The 19,877-nt window shown below is 31.7% G+C and overlaps 1 protein-coding gene across 1 annotated transcript in view; it reads left to right on the top strand.

Moving 5' to 3' along the window:
* The first annotated feature begins 4,376 nt into the window (after positions 1-4,376).
* The window catches only part of LOC133323603 (homeotic protein caudal), a 50,181-nt gene continuing 34,680 nt past the window's right edge, over positions 4,377-19,877 (top strand). The window contains exon 1 of the mRNA XM_061532519.1: positions 4,377-5,127. Coding sequence (XP_061388503.1) covers positions 4,380-5,127 — 748 coding nt within the window. The 5' untranslated portion in view covers positions 4,377-4,379. The remainder of the gene's footprint in view (positions 5,128-19,877) is intronic.

Below are 19,877 nucleotides of genomic sequence, written 5' to 3'. Positions count from 1 at the left end.
TTTGAATTTTTGTGTCGGCATTTGTTAACCGAAGTTTTTTAATGGTGAAAATTGGTATTACTGAACATTTAACTTCAATCGAGTTTTCCAACCTGAGTGTCTGTGCGTATTTCATTTTCACAAATAAAAATAAATTAAATTAACGAGCATCGTATTGAAGACGTATAACTTTTCAAATATGTATGTATTTGATAAGGTGTCCATAGGTCCTCTTTTTTAGAGGACAATCATATATTTCATCGGGCTGTCCGCAATAAAATGTGTGTCCTCTATCTGCCACATATTTCAATAATCGTCATATATTGCACATTTTTTAATTTTGATCAAAATATTTTTTAAAACTTGATCAACATTTTTTTCAGTAAATTTAAACATAAAATAATTTTGTCAAATCGTATAAAGAATGTCTTGAAAAATGTTTGAGTAGGGGAGACTGAGGTAGTGTAGAGCCCTATAACTCAGAACTTACTCAACAGATATACACATTTTATGGCTGTTTATTCTCCTCTGATACTTAATTAAAAAATTAGTACTAAAAATATATAATAAATTAGTGTTAGTTAAAAATATTTACAGTTTAGTAAAAAAGTCAAATTCGGCGAATGTGTCCCTACCCGGCGTTGCTTCGACATTTGATGGGGCACATCCGACACCATAGTCATAGCCTGGTAATTATCACCGCTATCAGCCTGGTTGGAATTCAGATCGTCTAAAAGTTCTATTTTGTTTTAATATGCGACTCAGTGTTTAACTTTAAAGTGGGCCACACACCTCAAACATGTGCGTTCGATCGGTGTGAAGCTCCTAACCCACACACGTCAAACGGATCCATTAAACTTCATTTCATATTTATTTTTGAAGCGTGAAGATGGACCGCGATAGTGATGACGGAAAAAAGACGTAATATTTTTATTTAATATAAATGTATTAAATACTTTTATTTTATTCCGGGAAAAGCATTTTTATTTGCCACACAGTAGAATATGTGTAAAAACATCAAAAAATCATCCAAATACATATGTATTGCATTTATCCGCTGATCCGCACTCCACGAAATTTCTCAACAAATGAGAAAATATCCACACACCAGGCCACAGACGTCAAACATGTGCGCGTCGCACAACGAAAAATTAAAAATTTTTAATTTCTTTCGATCGGTGTGCGCACCGGCAAATCGGTGTGAACACCGTACCACACACGTCAAACATTGCTTCGATTCACACCGATCGAACGCACATGTTTGACGTGTGTGGGCCACTTAAGGCTATATTTTCTAGCGGCGGACGTTGACGTCCCAAGGCCACACGTGCCATCAGAAATAGCTTTTTTCTATCGCATTTTCGTTAATACAAGCAGGTTTGGTCTTATATTCGAACCATATTAAAGGATTATTTTTAAAGACAAACTCAAAAACATTTTAAGGAAATAGTATTGCACTGTTTGTATATGGCCGAATGTGCCCCACTTCAAAATGTAGAAACTGACCCGAAGGTACTTTTTAGAGTTTTTATAATTTTTTTCTAACAATCTTCTAAAAACATTATATTTTTAATTATTTTTATAAGAATGCACATTGTAATTAACTACTTTTTAATAATACTGCCTTAAAAATTGAAACATTTTATAAACGAAATACTTACGAAGTGGAATAGAAATATAACAAAAACATCTGTGAAAATACAAAAAACCGTGTAAATAAATAAATTTATTAGCTAGAGATTTCAAAGTTATTTATTTTTATATTCCATATCTATTTATCGAAGCTAGTGGTGTACAGTGAGAGCATCATATCGAAAAAGCGATTGACGAATGTGCCCCGATGCCCCGAGATTTTTGGAAATATCCTTATTTTCGACCACCAAGCAGGTTAAAAACTAAGGAATATCTTGACCGATAGCATTTAGTGGACCAATGGGTGCCTTCAACTTGATCTAGGCCTAGTAAAGGTAATAGGTTGTGCAAAGTTTGGTTCAAATCGGATAGACCATTCTATTATAAAATTAAATTTCCCCAAAATTTTGACCAATTTATGGGGGAGGTACCCATAACCTTAATGTAAGTTTGAAATAAACATTAAATGCGCAACGTTTGGATGAACTTGGTTATTCCATACGAGAATTATCGTTCGCACCAGTGCACATCGACTCCAAATTGTCTGAAACGGGTTTGGTCCTACGAGAAATTAATTGTCTCAGCATAATAGTTAGGGTCAAAATCATCCATGCAACTTATTGTCATTTCGGATTCACTTTTCTTCTTCATTTTTAGTGAAAATTTAATTTGTTTAAACTCTAAATTGAATGCAGATAACCAGAATTTTAATGTCATATTGAAATTGACTTATTCTGAATTGTGTACAACATATTGTTAGAATTCGAAACATCTTATTTATTTCATCCGGAGAAATCGTTCGAATGCAGCCTACAGCCTTAGACATACAAACGGTATGATTAACCTACTATATCGTCTACGTCGTATAACTAATGACGTCTAAAAAGTCAAAAGCCAACGGTTTGCTATTCCTCATTTCGGATAAATATTATTTCCAAAAAGAGGGCGGAAGGGAAATAAACGCCTCTATACATAGCTAATTTTTTGCTGCAGCTAAATTCTATTAACAAACGCCATGACGGCTAATAAGTCAAAAAAAAAAGGTAAGGTGGCTAACACAAAGGCTTACACTTCAAAAACCAACAAAAAAATATTCCCCTCTCCTCTAAAATGGGGGAGGAGTTTTATTTGTTTTTTAAGAATAGGAGTGAAAGTGATAAAAATAAGTAAGTGTAAGAAAGAGATAGAACAACGCCCCAAACTTAACAAAGGCCATCTTGATTTTTTTGTTGTTCACAAAGTCAGCGGAGGCGTGTTCAGGCAATAGCTCCCCACAACACAAATGACTGTGTATGTGTGCGAGGGAGAGAGAATGTGAGTTTGATTATTTTGTGTGGAGTAAAAGAGATGACGTTTTACCTGTCATTTGCTTGGTGGTTGAAAGCAACAAAACACGCTTTGTTTTCAAGAGCATTACTGTGTTGTTGCCACCGAGCTGCCATGGTTTACGACGAGTTTTTATCATCATCACCACCACACCACCATATCATCGTCATCATCAGTAAATGAAACGACGTAAAGGAACGAACAAACGACGACGACTACCACCATTGTTACTCTGTATGTGCGTGTGTGCGCGATTTTGTCTGTTAGTCTCTGTTTTGAACGTCAAAGGCAAGCAAGTTCGGCAGTTGTATGCTATTGCTTATCGTGCGTGTTATGTTTTGTTGTTGTTTGTTTGTTCTGTTGCCACCATATCACACAATCGAAACGAATGAGCAAGCGAGCGAGCTCTCTGTGATATTAACGTAGCCACAGTCTAGTTCGTGTGCTGCCACAAGCAATTCAGTATTTTATGATACGCAAACAAGTGAAGAGGCATACGACCGATACAAGAAGAACGACAACGACGACGGCAAAAAGTAGAAAGTTTTATTTCTTTAAAACCCAACACAGCTCATCAACGGCAACCAATTTTACGGCGGTTAAATTATAAAAAATATAAAACAATATTTAATAATACAATTAACCAAAAGAAAAAAGAGAAACTACAACAACTAAGTAGAAGATTTACAATATAATTAGCAATAAATTATTTGCAATTATTAATAAAAAAACCAACAACAATATCAAAACAAAACAATTTGAAAAAAATATCAGTTAAATAAAAAAATAATAATTGGATTATTAAAAGTGGATTATCTCATATATGGCAATATTTGCATAAATCAATCAATCAATTAATTACTCCCACATACCTATAAATCTCTCTCAAGCATAATTGTAGTGCTCATTAAGAGAAATCGTGTAACAAAGGAAAAGAGTAACTTCAAAGAGCTTAAAGCATATTAAACAAAAATTTAGTGAATTGTCATTGTTGTGACAGGTGACAAAACAGCAAAATAATAACAACAAATAATTGACACATAACGGACTTTCGTTTTGAATCCCCCCACCAAAGAGGATCATCCAAAAATAACAATAATAATAAGAAGAAGCATAGAAGAAGAAAAGAAAAAACATTTTGGATTAAACGAAACCAAGACAACAACGCGTGCAAGACAAGAAAAAAAAAGAAATGAACAACAATTGAGTGTTAAATGGAATAGAAAAAATTGAAAAAAAAATAAATGTATAAAAAAATGTAAAACGTTTGTAAATATATTAACAAAATAAATAAATACAACAACAACTACACGAAAAGCAAAAACACCAAGTGTCCCTTTGCCAACCAAGAAACAAATCAACCCAGTGACAAACTATTCCTAACCTCAATTTTGTTAATATTTGCAAAGGCCGCGTGAGCAATCCCCCAAAAAACAACCATCATGGTTTCCTCCTTCAACACCTTTCACTATCCCCAAAAACACAGCGCCAATTTAACCTATTCCGCCGGACAACCCTGGCAATGGGCCGCAAATTACCATCACACTCCACCCAATCATCAATATCTCAGCGATATGGATACAACACATGCCGCTGCTGTCCACCATCAAATGTATTATAATCCCCATGCCATGTATCATCAGGCCACAAATGCTGCAGCTGCTGCTGCCTCCGAGTGGCATTCCCCATCCTCAGCGGAAAATTTCACACAAAATCAACAATTGCTGGCCCATCAGCATCAACAGTTGCTTAACGGCACCATTGGTGCGGGCGGCGCAACACCATCATCATCGTCGGCTATTGCCAGTAGTACAACATCGGCAGGTCCAGCCTCTGGCAGTACGACACAATTAAATGAGACTGTTAGCAGTATTGGCGATTCGCAGCAACATCAACAACAGCAGCAGCAACAGCAGTCACAGCAACAGGCTCAACATCACATAACCGAGGGATTGCCATCGCCACCGATCACAGTGAGTGGCAGTGAAATATCGAGCCCCGGAGCTCCAGCCTCTTCATCATCGCCACATCATTTGATAATTAACAATAACAATAGTCCATCGACGGCTAATAATAACAACAATAATAATACAATAAATCACAACAACAACAATCGTTCATCGCCCATTAAATCACATCAATATTATGATTGGATGAAGAAGCCGACATATCCATCGCAGCCAGCACCTGGTAAGTGAAAAACAACCAATTTTGATTTATTTTGTTTTAATTTTCATTTAAAAATATTTAAGTTTTGGAAAAAAGTTTGAAGTAATTTCTTTAATTTTTAAGTAGAACAGATTTTGTTCCCCTATAGAGATATCCTCAATTTAAGAGAGACTTAAAGAGAAACACACATCAAACAATTGTTTTCTCTGCACTTAAAATAATCTCTAGGGATGAAAAATACGGCCAAACCTTAACTAGGCTAGTCCATTTTTTTTATTAGTTGTCCTCATTTGCGTTTTTCTAACTTCATTACTTTTTATTTTGGGATCGAATAATTTTTTTGCAATTTAAGAGGGACTTAAAAGAGCAACATATTGATATAACGTTGAAATTCAAAGGACCAAGAAAAGTTCTGCTCTGTTTTATACTATTGCTTATAATTTCCAAATCCCGGGTTCTTGTAATCGAATATTTTATAGGGTGTCCCTATTTTGTTGTCTTAGTTCACTTTCTTCGCCCGCAAAAGTGAGAACCGAATTGACAGCTGTTTTTTCTCAAATATGTAGACATTGTTTTCATTTTCACAATGGAAGTCAATTCAAAATAATGGATTTTGACAGCAAAATTGAGAGATATCCAGCTGGTCTGCCTGGATGACTTTATTAAAAGGTCTTGGACAGAATAATTATCTTCTATATCTTAGAGTTCATTTTTTGGGAAAAAGGAACTAGTTCCTTCGTTCCATATGCTTCCGACTTCGAGATAGTTCATTTGAATCTCTCTTAAGTCGATCCTTTTATTTTCGTTCACATAGTTCAGTGTTATCCTTTTCTCGAACTCTCAAGAAATGCGGAAGAATTTGTTCTAACGGAAACCTTGTTAGTTCTATGGCATTTGATCTGTCAAAAACATTTTTGGTCCATTTTATGCCTTAAATATGACATAATATGGACTACACCTGTAATTCGAATAAAATCGGATACAATTTAAAATATTTCATTTTTATGTGAGTATTGAAATTCTTATTATTTATATTACCCCAGTAATTCGAATAATATCGATCGAATGCAATTCGAAAGATTTAATTTTATTTGATAAACAAAATTCGTATTCCATAAATAATTTAAAGTTTTGCATTTAAAATACGAATTATTCGAAATAATTTTCTGATAAAATTAGAAAAAAAATTGAGATTTCCAATTCCAAATTACCTATTTTGAATTTCAGAATATTTAAATTTTGTGTGTTTTTGCATTTGAAACTAAAATTATTTCATTTGGTATTTGAATTATATTTAAATGACATTTGAAATGTTTTATTTGTAATTCGAAACATTTCATTTATAATTCAAACATTTCAATACAAATTTCCGCCATCTACACCATTTTAATAATATCCGATACAATTCGAAATACATCGCAGAAAATTTGTAAAACTTATTTTGAATTTCGAATTATTTCATTTATAATATATCAATTTGAAAATACCATTATTTGAAATTCGAATTTTGTTTAATACGAAATTCGAATAACTAGAGTACATATTCCAATTATATTAATTTGATTTTTTTGCAAATTAAATTACTCGAATTTCGAATTTTGAAATTTTCGGATTTTTTTTCATTTGAAATTCGAATTATTCCATTTGTGTATCGTATTTCAAATATTATACATTTTTATAATAAATGTATAGGAATTATTTTGTCAACAATGTTGAATGTTCAAATGATTTTTTATGATTCGAAATTTGAGAATATCAACTAAATATAGAAAAATGTCCATATATATATATTGATATTAATTTGATTTTTGCATTTGAAATCGGAATTTTTCTGTTTGAAATTCGATGTATTCCTTTTGGTATCCTTTCAATATGAAAATTGAGAATATCAATTGAAAATCTAAATACTCCATTTATTATTCGAATCATATTAATTTAAATGTTTGCATTTGTATTTATTTCATTTGAAATTCGAATTATTCCATTTGTGAATCGAATTTCAAATATTTTGAATTTGATTAAATAACTCTATTATCAATTTTAATTATAACTACAGATGTTGGAATTATTTGATCAACAATCTGAATTTTTATATTTGAAATTCGAATTATTCTATTTGATGTTCAAATGATGTTTTATGATTCGAAATAGTAGAGAATATCAACTGAATATCGAAATATTACGTTCATTATTCGAATAAAATTAAAAATAATCAAATTTAAAATGGTTTCAATTCGTAATACAAATAGAATATTTTGAGTTGCTAATCTGTGTTATTTTAAGTTAGAAAAAGTGAAAATTGGAAAATTATTCCACTTGTAATTTAAATTTCAAATTTTTTGAATTACAAATTGTATAATTCGATTATCAATTGTAATAAATCGAGTTTTTAATTAAAAAATTATAAATTACAAATGGACAAATTTGAAATTAAAAATGAAATAAATATAGAATTTTTAATTGCTATATCCCGAATGTTGTTCGAATTATAAATTTGAGAAAAATTCGAATTTGTACTGCAATTTTCAAATTCTAAGTGAAACATTTCGAATTTTAAATTTAAATTCAAATGAGTTTATTTGAATAAGAAAAAGTTTGAGTTATTAGAAAATACAGAAACTCGTCATGAGATGTTTGATGTTTTACGAAGAGGAATCGATACCCATTTGACCAACTAAATATAGTTCCAATAAACATACGAATTCTTACTCAAAACCTTTCCTTCGGTACATTCGATTTTATTCGTATTTCCAAATTAAATAAAAATACAAAACAGAAATAGAAATAGAAATTATTTCAATACATTTCGAACTGAGTCATTACGAAAGGAACTTGTGCAGAGGGACTAATCAGCAAAAGGAACGATCGGTAATAGGTCCGGCACTTTTGTCTATAAAGAAACTCCTCCCGTTCGCTAATAGTTCCATTTGTTCCAACTGTTCAATTATAAATAAATTCATTGGCCAATTTCTATGTCCTTTACCAATGAACAACTGAATTAAAACAAAATATGGAACTCAATGAATGACCTAGTTCCTTTAGTGGAGTGACCGGAAAAATATCAAACAGAAAAACACCAAACAAAATTTTTGACATTGTTTATGAAGGGATGTAGATAGTTCTTTCACCAAAGATTTAAATTAGTTTTCAATTAGAAGAAACTGTTCCGGAAAACGATCGATCTGTACTAGTTCTTGTTCTTTCATTGATCTAGTTCCTTTGCTCCAGATGTTCAATTTTACTCTCGTTCACCTAGTTTCTTTTGATGCAATCGTTCATCTAAAGCTGCTCGTTCATTGATTGACCTATATGACGTATACCAATGAACGATTGAACCAAAAAGGAATCATGAGCTCAATGAATGACCTAGTTCCTTTAGTCGAGTTAACTGAAGAATATTATAATATCAAACCGTCATCTGTATACTCGGACTATTTAGTTTATAAACGAAATCAAGCCTACGAGAGATATTTTAGAAATATTTGAACTAGTTCGTTCGTTGCGGAATTTCAATATTTTTGTCATTCATTTAAATATGTAAACACACAAATTGTCCTCTTAAATTAACCATGAACTAAATCATAAATTCTAGGATATTTATTGTTTATTTAGATTCTGTGCTGTGATTTATTCCCGTCTTGCTTGCACATTCTTTCATTCATTATATGAACAAATAATATTGACCACTTGGATTAAACATAATGCCAGGGCAATAAATGTTAATTGCAATCCCAAAGATTTTATGGACTTAATGGAATAACCACATAACAAACATTAACAAAAACACAAGGCACACATAAACATACGCACACACAGCAGAACATATATGTGTGTATGTTTGACAAACCAGGTAGATCGGTTGAGGTGACTAAGTTTACATTAAAAAAAAAATCGAACGAAAAAGGGGATCATAAATTGAAGTAACAATAGAGACAACTATAAACAACAACAAACAAATTTTTTGAAGATAAAAAAATACCAAAACAATAACAACAACCTCAATATAAACATTGACACAAGAAGAATACAAGAGAAGACATTTAGTGAACTGAATGGACAGAAATCTTAAGAAAAAAGGTGCCAAAAGATTCTCAAAAAAAAAATCATCAATTTGAAGTTTGATTTGCTGCAGAACCAAATTTGTCCGCTATTGACATTGTTGGTTAGCTGCTCCATTTCCCCTCCTTTTTTTTCCACCCAGGGACACCATAAATGATTTATTTATTATTCTCATTCCTCCGTTTCCAAAACCCCAAAAAAATTAGTGTTCTTTAATTTTTATAACACCAACAACAGTATTTTTTTCACGGAGTATTGATTTTGATTAAGTTTATGATCGTTAGATGAAGGGGGGATTTCATTGAGAAATCCACCAAAGAAACGTCCACAAAAAAAAAAAAAAAAAAAAAAATCAACTCAAACTGTTCATTTTTTTATAAATGTTTTGTATCATAAATCATTTTGAGTTATCACCAAAATTCATAGATATGACAAAATACCTTCGAACATAAATGTTTTGTGGTGGGCACACACACACACACAGCTCACATAAATCCCAAAAGGAAACGATTTTCGTAAAGCTTAAAGTGCGTTTAGGCACGAGTAAAAATCATTAAATTTTTACTGGTATATAAATAATCAAAGATTATGTGCCGTGATATTGGATTGATGGTTTGGTGGGATATAAATTATCCTTAGAAACATTTTAAGGATTCTTAGAAATAATGTTTGGGGGACATTTAATGTGAATTGTTTGAAAAATATTTGAGATTCTTGACTGGTTTTTTAGATTCGAATGACTAAAGTAAATAATTTATTTTAATAAAGGTAAGGAACATATCTGATTTGGATCATAGATCCCCGTGACTCTTACAACTTCTATTTCATAATTTATTTAACAAAAATTAGAATTGTGTCGATCCGCAACGAATCAGTTCAAAGAAACAATTCTGAAAGGAATGATCGGTACTAGATGCAGCATTTTCGTTAATTTAGTTACTTTTGCCCCATTTGAACTGTTCCTACTCGCTTAACTAGTTCCTTTTGTGGTTTGGATGTCACCACTTATTCTCATGTGTTCCACAAGGTAGTAGTTCGAAAAAAATATTCCGCAAAAGGAACGATAGGAACTATACCCAGTTTTTTCGTTCATCTAGTTAATTTTGCCCCATTCGAACTGTCTCATCCAGTTCAAGTAGTTAAATTTGTTTCAACCGTTCGTTTACATCATCTTGCTCCTTTAGATCCAGCTCTTTTAAAGGTGATAGCTTTTCAAATCTATAAAGGGCAAATTGAAAAAAAAGCGATTAATTGAATATATTTTCAGGTTCTGTTTTTAAATTATAAAATCTGTTATTAAATGGAATGTTGGTTTTACCTATACACAAATGCGTTTGGTCGCCGGAACCGGTACTGCTTGAATATTATTTTCAATATTTAATATATAAAAAATGTTTTCCTCTTAGTTTTTAATGAATTTGAAAGGAAAGTGCGAATGAACGAATGAAAGCTGCGTTCCAATAAACGATTGAACTTGAAGCAACTATTGAACTAAATAAATGACATAGTTCCATTTGCGATGCGAACCGAAAAGCATCGAAAATCTTCAGGAACTAAATTGCCCAACCCAATCTTTCGTTATTTTAAAATATTTAGGCTTATTTTTTCTTAAATTTTCTATCGACAAAATCATGAAATTTAGTTTATCAAGGGATAAAGATAGCTCTTTTCGATTTCACCACAATTTTAATCAGTTCCCTTAATTCTTTATTAGAAGGAACTATTCCGCAAAAGGAACGATCTGCACTAGTTCTGGTTCTTTTATTCATCTAGTTCCCTTTGCTTCGGTTGTTCAATTTTGATCTCGTCCAACTAGTTTCTTTTGACGCAATAGTTCGTCCGATAAAAGATTGAACAAAAAGTAACTATGGAACTCAATGAATGGCCTAGTTCCTTTAGCGGAGCGAGTGAAAAATATCAAACAAGGATTTCATTTGGATTTCACCACAGATTTAAATCAATTTTCTTAGTTTTTTATTATAAAAGGAACTATTCTGCAAAGGGAACGACCTGTACTAGTTCTAGTTCTTTCATTCATCTAGTTCCCTTTGCTCCATTTGTTAAATTTTGCTCTGGTTTCCTAATTTCTTTTGATGCTATCGTTCATCTAAATCTGCTCATTCATTGGCCGACCTCTATGACGTGTTCCAATTAACAATTGAATTAAAACGAAATATGAAACTCAATGAATGACCTAGTTCCTTTAGTGAAGTGAACGGAAAAAATCAAACAGAAAAACATCGAAATGCTGCAGGAACTAGATTACCCAACTCAGTCTTTCGTTAATTCTAAATTGTTAGGCATATTTTTTTAAATATTTTAGTTACAAAATTATGGTATTCTTTATCAACGGATAAAGATGTTCAATTTTCTTTCCTCCACCTAGTTTTACTTTGATGCAATCGTTCATCTCGTCCATTGACCGACCTCTATGACGTGTATCAATGAACGATTGAACAAAAAGGACTATGGAACTCAATGAATGTCCTTCCTTTAGAGGAGCGACGGGAAAACCCGAAAGGCTTAAGGAACAATATTGCCTTAGTCTAGTCACCTGTATATTCGGACTAATTAGTTTATAAACGAAACTAAGCCTCCACAAAAAGGTATAGTCTACAAGTATTTGTAAATCAGAATTGGTTAGTTAACGTTTAAAAATCGATGTCAGCTTCAATTATATTTAAATTTATGAAATTTTCTTCGGCTATGTTTTTGTTAAGCGCGCATAATTTTGTTAAAATATGTTTTAATGCTCATTGGCTTTTGATATCTATAATGATCCGTTGAAGATAACCTCTTTATAAATTGATGTTCGGGCTAATTATCATTTCGCAAAAGTTGCGATGTTCCTTTTAGTTCCATTGATCATTCGAACACGTCAGTTAATTCGGTCAATGATAGGAATGATTCAGATGAACTATGTGAATGAAAGAAAAAAGGGAAAAACAAGAGCAAAAGGAACTAAATATGCGAAGAAACTTGACCTAGTACCGATCGTTCCTTTTGCAGAATAATTCCTATGAACATTATATTCTTAAATACTAGATTCTCAAGTTCATTTTTTAATCTGCTATTAAGCTTCGCAATATACGAAAAGCCGTAAACAACGAATTTTTCTGAATTTCTTATAGTTCGACAATCTCGTTTCTGAAGTTTCGATTCACTCAGTAGAGCCAAATGAACTAGATTAAGGAAAGAACTCAGAATTCGACAATGTCGTTTCTGAAGTGGCCCGTTATTTTTCAATTCGCTCAGTAACTAGGTGAACAAGAGCCAAAAGAACTAGATTAACGAAAGAACTTAGAATTGGGCAATTTAATTTCTGAAATGGCTCGTTCTTTTTCGATTCGCTCTGTAACTAAGTGAACTAGAGCCAAAAGAACTAGATGAACAAAATAACCCAGACATTGTACCAACCGTTCCTTTTATAGAATAATTTCGTTGAAATAGTTCGTTTAGGAACAACCCAACTTTAGAGAATTGGATACTATCTACCTTGACATTCATGACATTCATTAAATTAAAACTTTCTTATGAAATTCCAATTTCGAACGATACCATCTCCTTTTTTTGATAATTTTTCCAGCCTACAAAATTTAGTGACCATCCCTCTCCCTTCTTAAATAAACTCCAAAAAGTAAAAATAATAATTAATAACCCATAATTGATGAAAAGATTTTCGGTTTATAACCCATTCTTCAACTCTCAAAACTGTATTTGTTTCATTGCAACCCACTCCCCACCTCCCCTCTCTCGATATAACCCATTAAATGGCGATTGGGGGATTGAAATCAATTGAAGCGACACAACCAGACCAGGCGCAAAAGTGAACGAATGTCGCTAGTTTAGCTTTTATTGGATGAACAAAATAAATTGGAAATTTTATTGGCCAATAAACAAAGTACTTGAAAAAATGTTCTGTATCAAAAAATTGAAAAAAACAGAGTATCAAAAAGTATGTAGACGTTTTTATCATTGATATGAACGTTTTTTTTTTTTTTTTTTTGGAACGAACGAATCATTGTGGAGCGTAGATAACACCATCACCACCATCAACCCTGTCAAATAATCGATATTTCCTTTTTTGTGTGGACAAAGTCAGTCAGTGGAACGTAGTACTATGTGTTTCAAGATATCAAATGGGGTTTTTGTTGTTAGAATTTCTTTCTTATACGTTTCATTATTTTTGATGATATGACTTAGCTGTTGGTGTTATTGGTTTCAAGTTCTCCATAATCTAATCGCTAGCGCGCAAAAAAAAGAATGAAAATAAAATGTTTTATGATCTCATCTATGGTTAATCGGATTGTTATCGAAAGTAAATTGAAAAAAAACAGACTGAAACCAATAACATATGAAGTACTTCTATTCAGAAAGAACTTCCCACCATTTTGAAAATTTCAATTAGGGGACTTTGGAGTTTCAGTTTGAATAAAAGGGGCGTGAGCCTTCAAAATCATTATTCGATCAAGAGAAACGTTTTGTGGAGGCACAAATCGAATAGCAAAGTTAATATCAAAGAGCTGTCAATTTTATAAACGAGTCTTTTGAATGTTAGGTTCTAAATAAAAACCCATATGCATTTTATAGATTTGAGAAATCTTGTTCCTGAAGCGGTTCGATATGTTTTCGCTCAGCAAAAGGAACTAGGGCATTCAGTTAGTTCAATCATTCATTTGCAAATGCCATTTTATTCGGTCAATGAACTAGAAGATCTAGATGAACGATAGAATCAAAAAGATCTGGTGGAAGGAGAGCAAAATTAAGCGACTGGAACAAACATTGGAACAGGATGAACGAAAGAACCGGACCTAGTTCCGATGGTTCCTTTCGCAGAATACTTGCTTTGAACTTGTTTGACCGGGAACGACACAACTCTAGTATTTAGTAGTTCCATCTATTTGTCAGTTTGGAAACCTTTCATTCGTCCTGCTAGTTTTCTGTGACAAAGAAATTCTTTATTCCGTTCATATTTAATATTTGGAAAATTCTTTCGTTAGGGGTCTTGTAGTGTAAATATGTATGTTTGTATGTATTTTATTGTTGTTGTTATTATTATATAGCACCCAAATAACCTGTTTATCTAACCTTTTCGTTTAACACCATTTTACAATACACAAATAATAAATATTATTAAATAATTAACCTGCAATATCTACAGAGCTTAACAGTTATCTAGCAGCATAGCTAGGCTGCTGGCCAGAAAGCAGTTAGCTAGCTCGAAAGTAAGCACAGCATTCTCACCTGACTTTTTCTACTAATTCACCTTCCCTATCTCCACCATCATCATCATCATCATCATAACTATACAAACAATGTATTTTGCGGTCGAACGATAAGCTACGAACTATAACAACAACAACTTGGATATTTAGAATGTCCGTTTTTTAAGGTACACATGTATATCTGTAGCACTTTATTTTAAAGTAAGCCACCAGAAAAAAAAATAGAAAACACCTACACGCATTTCTTTGGTATACAATGCGAGAATATTTTACACCTTTTTTACGATGGCATAAATTGTTCATGAAACGTTCTGTATCTGTATGATGATAAAGTGTGTAGAGTTTATCTTTTAGGTTAAACGCATTATCCATAAAAAATTTAAACAACAAAATCTGAAACTGTTAGAAAACAAATTTTTATATGACCACTTTTATTTTATGATTACTTATTGTCATTTTTCATCATACAGACTTGTCGAGAAACGACCTTAACAAAAATTATCAGCCAAAAAAAGGGGATTTTTAAAAACACTCACAATTACAATAATTACCCAAAAGAAAATGCCGGGAAATATTGATAAGAAATTTATTTCATATTTGAGAAAGAGATGACCGTATCATTTTGTAAACGATTATATTTTTAATACCGTACGCGCCTGTTGTTCCGAAACGAACTAGTTCAAAGGAACAATTCATCAAAAGGAACGATCGGTACCATGGCACAATTACAGAAGGTAGTGTCATTTGAGAATTTTATGACGACAACCCTTTTTAATTTGGAACTCATCTATCAATTTTACATAATATGAAAAAATAAATTCCATAAAATGTTATGTATGTCGATTGGCATATTTTCAATAAATTAAACAATATATATTTTTTAAAACTGAACATTGCTCTCAAGATTTAACCATGGCTGTTACATCTTATACTTATATGTTTTAGAGGCATCGAACTTCAAAATATTTATAACATATATTTATTTAATTTTGCCACTGAACACATGATATGCCTACATTTCGATGGAAGATATTTTCATTTAAATTTTGAAGGCTGAATACTGTCAAAGACTAATTTATAAAAAAAAGTGGGAAACATATGACTGCATGAGGCTACCTTGTATAATTTTGCCAGAAAATGTCGTTCTTATAAACTTCTGCCGTTCTGGAATGAACGACATAGTTTAAAGGAACTATTCCGCAAAAGGTACCAGGGATAATGGAACAAACTAGTTAATTGAAACTATTCAGGAAAAGGAACGATCGGTACTAGGTCCAGTTCTTTCGTTCAATTAGTTTATTTTGTCTCATCTATTCATTTCTGCCCTCTCCCGTGTGTGGTCATAGTCTAAAAATATTTGTAAGTCAGTTTTGCTTGATTTATGTTATTAACATCGATTTCTGTTTCAATTAGGTGATCAAATTATATTTTATTCTACTGAGGCTTGGTAGATTTCGACATCTTCTTCTGCGAAGGAACCATATAATTTAGTTAAAATATTTGTTGTTGATCCCCTATTATTAGACTAATTTCGTTCCAGAGGGAACTATTTCTAATGGACTAATCCGCACAAGGAACGATTGGTACTAATTCTGTTTTTTCGTTCATCTAGATATTTAGTCTCCAGTAATTGATTTTTACTCTCTTTCAACTAGTTCCAATCGTTCGTCGATATCTTACAGTTTGAGCAATTTGCGGAGCGAATGGAAAACAATAGAACGGTTTCAGGATCGAGATTATCCAACTCTATATGGCGCTAATAAATCTTAGAGTTGCGTCTTTCCACAACAAAGTAGTTTAAAGTAGCAGAAATGATCGGTAAATGGTTCGGTTTTTCGTTTTTTGGTCCAGTTGTCTTCGTCTCACAATTTCCAATCGTTCATAGATATCTTACAGTGTGTCAATGAACAATGGAACTAAATGAACGACTTATTCCTTTTGCTAATGGAAATGAAAACTATACCATAAATCGTATGATCGGTGCTAGGTATGGTTCTATCGTTCATCTAGATCATTTTACCCCAGTTATTAATTATGGATTTCTTTCACTTAGTTCCTTTTGATCCTAGATCTCTGAACAATTGAACTAAATGCAACTATGGAACTAAATTAATAATCTAGTTTTTTTTTGCCGAAGCGAACAGAAAAATATCGAACAGCTTCATAAATGAGACTGCCCAAATCTTATTTACCACGTCCATAGTTCACTACCTTGTTCGTTGATCGATTATAGGCAGTGACGCGTTCGTTTTCACATGCTTGTTCATCCCATTTCTGCTCATCTAATCCGTGAAGTAAATATTCGCTCTGTTTATAAACTGAACTAAAATGAACTGATCTAGTGTTTACGGCTTCTAAGGGAAATTGTTCAAGTGACCTAGTTCATAAGCTCTTCTCAGTGAATCGTTGAAGTGAACTAGTTCCTTTGTGAACTAAACATTTCTTATTAAATAAAATCAAATCATTAAATTAAATAATGTCAAACAGGTTCGACGATTTTCCTGTGATGTTAAAGTTTCCAATTTCGGTTTTTAATCGACTATTTGAAATTCTAGAGATTGATAGTCATTTAGCAAATGAATTAAAAAATGTAATTGGGATTACTCACATATTTTGGCGCAATTTTAATATTTTTTGTTGCGGAAAAAATTAAATACAAGAATGTAAGAAAAATATAGCTATTCTAGGGTGTATATATCATATATCATTTCTAAAAAAAATATGGCGCCCAACAGTATCATTATTTATTGGTAATTTTCACTTAATTACTTGCACACAAATTTCAGTTGACCCTTAAAAAAGTCATTGACCTCCATAACTTTAAAATAAACACCTAATAATTAAAGCAATTTATACTCACTTAAAAGAGAATCCAACCTCCAATAAAAATAATAATAAAATTTCATATAAAATCATTCTAAAATTTGATTTGTTTTTTTTTTCAAATCGATTTTGATTTCTTCTACCAAATTGTATTTGTAATTTATTGTTTATTATTTGTATTATTACTGCCGCGGCTACTTTATTGTATTATTAAACGATTAAATATTATGATTTTATTATTGACAAAAACAAATCATTTCCAAACATTTTTGTTTTGGGTGAAAATCATAAATGCATCATAAATTTTAATATTTATTAGTGGTAAACAAAGAATAAAAAAATAATATTTAAAATATTTATTTTTTTTCAAAACGTGTATACACTTTGTGAATCACGTTCGGGCCATCACTTCCACGTGTAATGCAAATTTTCCATATAAATTTCTTCTTCGTCATAATATTTATAATAACAATAATAAAATAAAAACAAAAAATATCAAATGATTGACATTTGGGCTTAATGATGGCTTTGCTGTCATCAGCAACAATTTTTGTGTGAAAGTGGGAAAACGAAAAAAAAATCGAAAACAAAATAAATACTATTTAACCATTAAAAATGGTTTTTGTGATACCAGAGAAGTAGCATTAAGTGCTGATAACATAACAGAGGACGGAGAAAAGGGTGTTGCTATATTTTGGCGTTTCCGTGGAAAAGTGACATAAATCAAAAAATTTTAGTAGAGACTAAAATAAAAATATATTGGGCGCCATTTGATAATCACTATGAAAATAAACTAAAATAAAATAAATTAATTGCAATAAGAAAATAAAATAAATTAATACTAATCGCCAGGTTTTAAAACTTCAAAAAGTTTAAAAATTTCGAAATGATTTTTGGGACATGTAACCTTTAAATTCTTTAACCCATTATAATATTTCTCAGTTGTTTTATTTGTTTTTCTTCATAAATTTGTTTTACATTTTTTAACGTGACTTAGTCCCTTTTTGCTTTATTTCATACCTTTTAGTTTATCACTTCACTTGTATTGATTATAGGGAAGTTTGTTTGGGAAAAACCCAAAATTGTTTTTCAACTAATCAACGATTTCCAATCATTGCCTTAGTTTAAATTCTCTTGATTGGCAACCATTTTTTTCATGGCAAACGAATTAAAAATTCATTTCATTTGAATTTACGCACCAGTTTGTGGAATTTTATCAATAGAACATGCTTGGCGCCCAATAGTTGTGTATTCATATTTTATTTCGAAAAGAATATGAAGTACAAGTGTACTAATATTTTTTTGATTGGGAGTATATTAAATTAAAGTAAAATATTTAAACCTGATTAGAAATATTAATACTATAGAAATATGGCCCCCAATAGTTTTTAACATTATTGATTGATATATCACATTTTCTTGGCAAACAAATTAAAAGTTTATTTAATTTTATGCACGATATTGTTGGATTTTATAAAAAAATAAACTAAATGATTGGCGGCCAACAGTTATTTTGCGCCAAAAAAACCCAAAATTTTATGAAAATTTGATTTTTGAAGGGGTTATTTCCCTTACTATCTTCCTAAAGAAATGTGGCGCCCAACCGTTTTTAACGTTATATTTTAAATTTTTGTTCTTGGTTAACTAATTAAAAGTTTCTTATTAATAAGATTTGAAATTAAAAAAAAAAAAACAGCAAGGAAAGTAGTAAAAAAAATAAATTAAATGATTGGCGCCCAACAGTTGTTTGGTTAAAAATATCTTTTCGGCGCCAAAAAACCCAAAATTTAATGAAAATTTGATTTTTGAAGGGGTTATTTCCCCCACTGTCTTCCTAAAGAAATGTGGCGCCCAACGGTTTTTAGCGTTATTTTTTAAATTTTTTCTTGGTTAACTAATTTAAAATTTCTAATAAGATCTGAAAATTTTATCAAAAAAAAAAAAAAAAAAAAAAACAGCAAGGAAAGTAGTAAAGTCGGACGGGGCCGACTATATGATATCCTGCACCACTTTGGGTATATTCAACAGATGAATCCTAACAGACGTCGCATTTTTAAAGGACCAGTAAAATGAAATTGGATCCATACACATGTCATTCTGCAACCGATACTAGATTTTTCATTTGGTCAGATATAGAAGCTATATCTAAATCTGAACCGATTTTCACGAAATTTAACACACAGCATTCTAGGCCTAATTTATTACGCTGCGCCAAATTTCGTGGAAATCAAAAGATATATAGGGACTTTGGTACACCATTTACATCAAATCGGACGAAAAGATATATGGGAGCTATATCTAAGTCTGGACCGATTTTCAGGAAACTTGGCACACATAAATCTAGGCCTAAATCATTACGCTGTGCCAAATTTCGTGGAAACCGAAAAATATATAGGGACTTTGGTGCATCATGTACATTAAATCGGACGAAAATATATATGGGAGCTATATCTAAATCTGAACCGATTTTCACGAAACATAACACACATCATTCTAGGCCTAATTCATTACGATGTGCCAAATTTCGTGGAAATCGAAAAATATATAGGGATATTGGTGCATTATTTACCTAAAATCGGGCGAAAATATATATGGCAGTTATATCTAAATCTGACCGATTTTCATGAAAATTAGCACACATCGTTCTAGACTTAATTCAGTACG

Source organism: Musca vetustissima, unplaced genomic scaffold (assembly GCF_032173495.1).
Source record: "Musca vetustissima isolate MV318-11 ecotype Yass unplaced genomic scaffold, APGP_CSIRO_Mvet_v1 utg797, whole genome shotgun sequence".
In the NCBI taxonomy this organism is placed as follows: Eukaryota; Metazoa; Arthropoda; class Insecta; order Diptera; family Muscidae; genus Musca; species Musca vetustissima.
The sequence above is the reverse complement of the archived record's forward strand: the minus strand, read 5'-3'. Positions and strand labels throughout refer to the sequence as shown.